Here is a 2,818-nt window from a genome sequence, read left to right as displayed (position 1 = left end):
TTATGTTTCTGGTCATAACATCTTAAAAATACACGTAGAAAACATAGGTTCGATTAATCGGTTCGGTTTTTTTAAAATGGATAACCTAACCTAAACCCAAAAATCGATTTTTCGAAAAACAAAAAGTTTAACCGCCAGTTAATGCTTTGATTCGATTTTTTCAGTTATTCGGTTTCGGTTCGGTTAATTCGGTTTTATAGTCACCCCTAAATGTAAAGTTGTAATAAACAAAAAAGGCTAGCTATAAAAACATAAATAAAGTGAGGGCCTAGTTGCAAAAGTGTATCATTCATTTCGAGTCAATAATATAAATTTCATTTCGAAACCCTCCGATCGAAACGCCGCTAGAATATTCCGTTTGGTTGCGAATTAGGGCTTCGGATTGTTCTTCTTTCTTTCTTAGAGATCTAATACAAAGGTATATATTATTATTATTATTATTATTACTACTACTATTCATTGCTGTAAATCTGTATATCTGATCGATTAAGTTGGTCAAATGTTAATGTTCTGTTTGTTCAATCTGATTCCTAGATAGATATATCAGCTATTGATTTGCTAACTGAGAAATCGGCTACATGATGTTTTGATTTAGAATAGGAATTTAATCTAGTTAGATAGCTTTGTTTCCACAAGGTTATAAACTGTTGATGTTAATATTGAAATCTGCAAAATGAATTGTAGATATCGTTAGGCACTGGTCGGGTAGACTAGTGATTAATAGGCATTAATTGTATTGGAATTTATATTTAATTTTTTGAAGTTATATATATATATATATACAAATTTTACATACGTTTTTCAAACTTATTAATTGGATTGGATAAGTATAATTTTTCAAATACTTCAAAGGTTTTGAGTGAAATTTGATCAATTCTGACTGATTTGGGCTGGATTTGGCCAGCTAATGATTTGTTGGTTTGATTAGGTTAATCGATTTGGTAGCATAGCGATTAATCGCTGACTAATCACGATTTATACAACACTTCATGGAGAGTCACAGGTTTTCTGAGAGACCCAAACCTGTCTTCATTTTTAATGGCTTAGTGGGACATGTAATTTTGCAGGGTAGGTTATATGTTTTTGTTCATGAACTTTGTAACAACTTTATTCTTCAGCTTTAAAAATTGGACATAGAGGTAGAGAAAACTGTGTGCTATGTGTGTAGTCTTCATCATGATTATAGAGACGGGACAAAGCTAAGTAGTAAGTAGTAACTAGTAACAGCAAGTGCTTATTGTTGTCCTTAGATGGTGATGAGAATGATTTTAGAAAATCTGGACTAGTGTTTTTGATACTGATCAAATGTTTCCAGGTGGTTATAGTTTTATTCACACCTCAAAATGCTTGTCTTGTGTTTCTTTGTATTGGTCTTGAGTCTTGACAAATTGGGCTGCTATATTTTTTTATTAAGCTTTAAGGTTGTTAAATAACAAAAAACCAATATTTTTTTACTATCCTTCAGCTTTTTTGTTTTTATACTTTTTTGATACACAAATGGTTTCGAAAACTTTATGTATACTCTTTGTTGCAATAGGAAGAGGTCAGTTATGGGTAAACTCAGCTATACTTGATCAAATAAGACAATTATCAACAAGGTTTGATAACCATGCAAACAAAAATCAATATATGACATGAGTCAGTTTGAAAAAGATGGAAATTTTGTTCTGCTTGATGCATCATAAGTTAGAGAAACATGACAGTTAAGGCCGGTTTCAGGAATAACAGTATGAACTGAAATGAAATTTGTAGGCTATGCTTTGAATTATAAAATTTGTGGATGAACACCTATGCTACAAAGATACAAGATGTATATATGGACATTGGGTATATAATATATATGCATTTAAATTAAAAGCAACAAACCTTTTGAAGTTTCTCTTTTTGTTAAGTGTTTTCCTACAAAACTACAGCTTCTTGTTTCGAATGTTTAGACTTTTATACTTTTTAGATTTGAACTTGAAACAAGTGTTTATAATCTGTATTGTATCAATCTCACCCTCTGTTCTTTTAAATGTTTCAGTTTAAAGACATGACTGCAGGCAAGATTGTTGGTGCACTTGCTGCATCATTTGTGGTTGCATTCAGCTGTGACTATATCATTGCTGACAAAAAGATCTTTGGAGGTAAGAGACCCCCCCCCACACACACACATATCTGGATGCATAGTTTGAACATACTTTCAAAAAGCATAATTTGTATACATTACATGTGTGTTTGAATAGGTACGACTCCATCTACTGTCTCAAACAAGGATTGGTGGGAAGAGACCGACAAGAAGTTTCAGGCATGGCCACGCACTGCTGGACCACCGGTGGTCATGAACCCCATCAGTCGTCAGAATTTTATAGTCAAGGCTCGTGCTGAATAGAACTACATTCATCAGATGGATATTTCATGTTATTTCTATCTTCTAAAAGTGATTTTTTGCTGCAACTTCATTACAAAACCTGATCAGATATCTATTTCGTTTGCTTGATTAGCACTTCACCAAATTTGAATAAAAGTTTATTGGTTGCTGAGGTTCACACATTTGGGTTTGTTTTGACATTTGGGGATTCCAAAACATTGATATTGAAGATAAATTTTTGTTGCTTTATTGTTGCTCTTGTGGGTTAAACTTTTACAGTATGTTTTCTTTTATACTTTGTTGACATGTTTAATTTTTGAATCGGTTGAAAAGCTATTTAACCTCACTACAACATAAACACAACCCGTTTAGTTAATCAGGTCTAGTGTAAACCTGATTATTTTTGTATTGTGTCAATTATTTCGACTCCTGGTATACATGATGCCCTATATACACGATGCTCTATGA

The 2,818-nt window shown here is 32.6% G+C and overlaps 1 protein-coding gene across 2 annotated transcripts; it reads left to right on the top strand.

The window, feature by feature from the left end:
* The first annotated feature begins 291 nt into the window (after positions 1–291).
* Positions 292–2,599, top strand: LOC143533598 (uncharacterized). 2 transcript variants are annotated; one of them, XM_077028320.1, is made up of 3 exons: positions 292–418; positions 2,024–2,126; positions 2,226–2,599. In XM_077028320.1, exons 2-3 carry the CDS (start codon positions 2,033–2,035, stop codon positions 2,369–2,371), a joined length of 240 nt encoding a protein of 79 aa, XP_076884435.1. In that variant the 5' UTR covers positions 292–418; positions 2,024–2,032; the 3' UTR covers positions 2,372–2,599. The 2 variants fall into 2 exon arrangements, with proteins under 2 accessions (XP_076884435.1, XP_076884434.1); XM_077028319.1 differs by lacking the exon at positions 292–418 and having other exon boundaries at positions 1,987–2,126.
* The last annotated feature ends 219 nt before the right edge of the window (positions 2,600–2,818 follow it).

The sequence above is a fragment of the Bidens hawaiensis genome, unplaced genomic scaffold, assembly GCF_021521415.1.
Source record: "Bidens hawaiensis isolate Kalapana, Puna unplaced genomic scaffold, B.hawaiensis_p1.1 tig00009824_1, whole genome shotgun sequence".
NCBI classification, from domain to species: domain Eukaryota; kingdom Viridiplantae; phylum Streptophyta; class Magnoliopsida; order Asterales; family Asteraceae; genus Bidens; species Bidens hawaiensis.
Note: the sequence above shows the minus strand (reverse complement) of the source record. Positions and strands in the feature narration are given on the sequence as shown.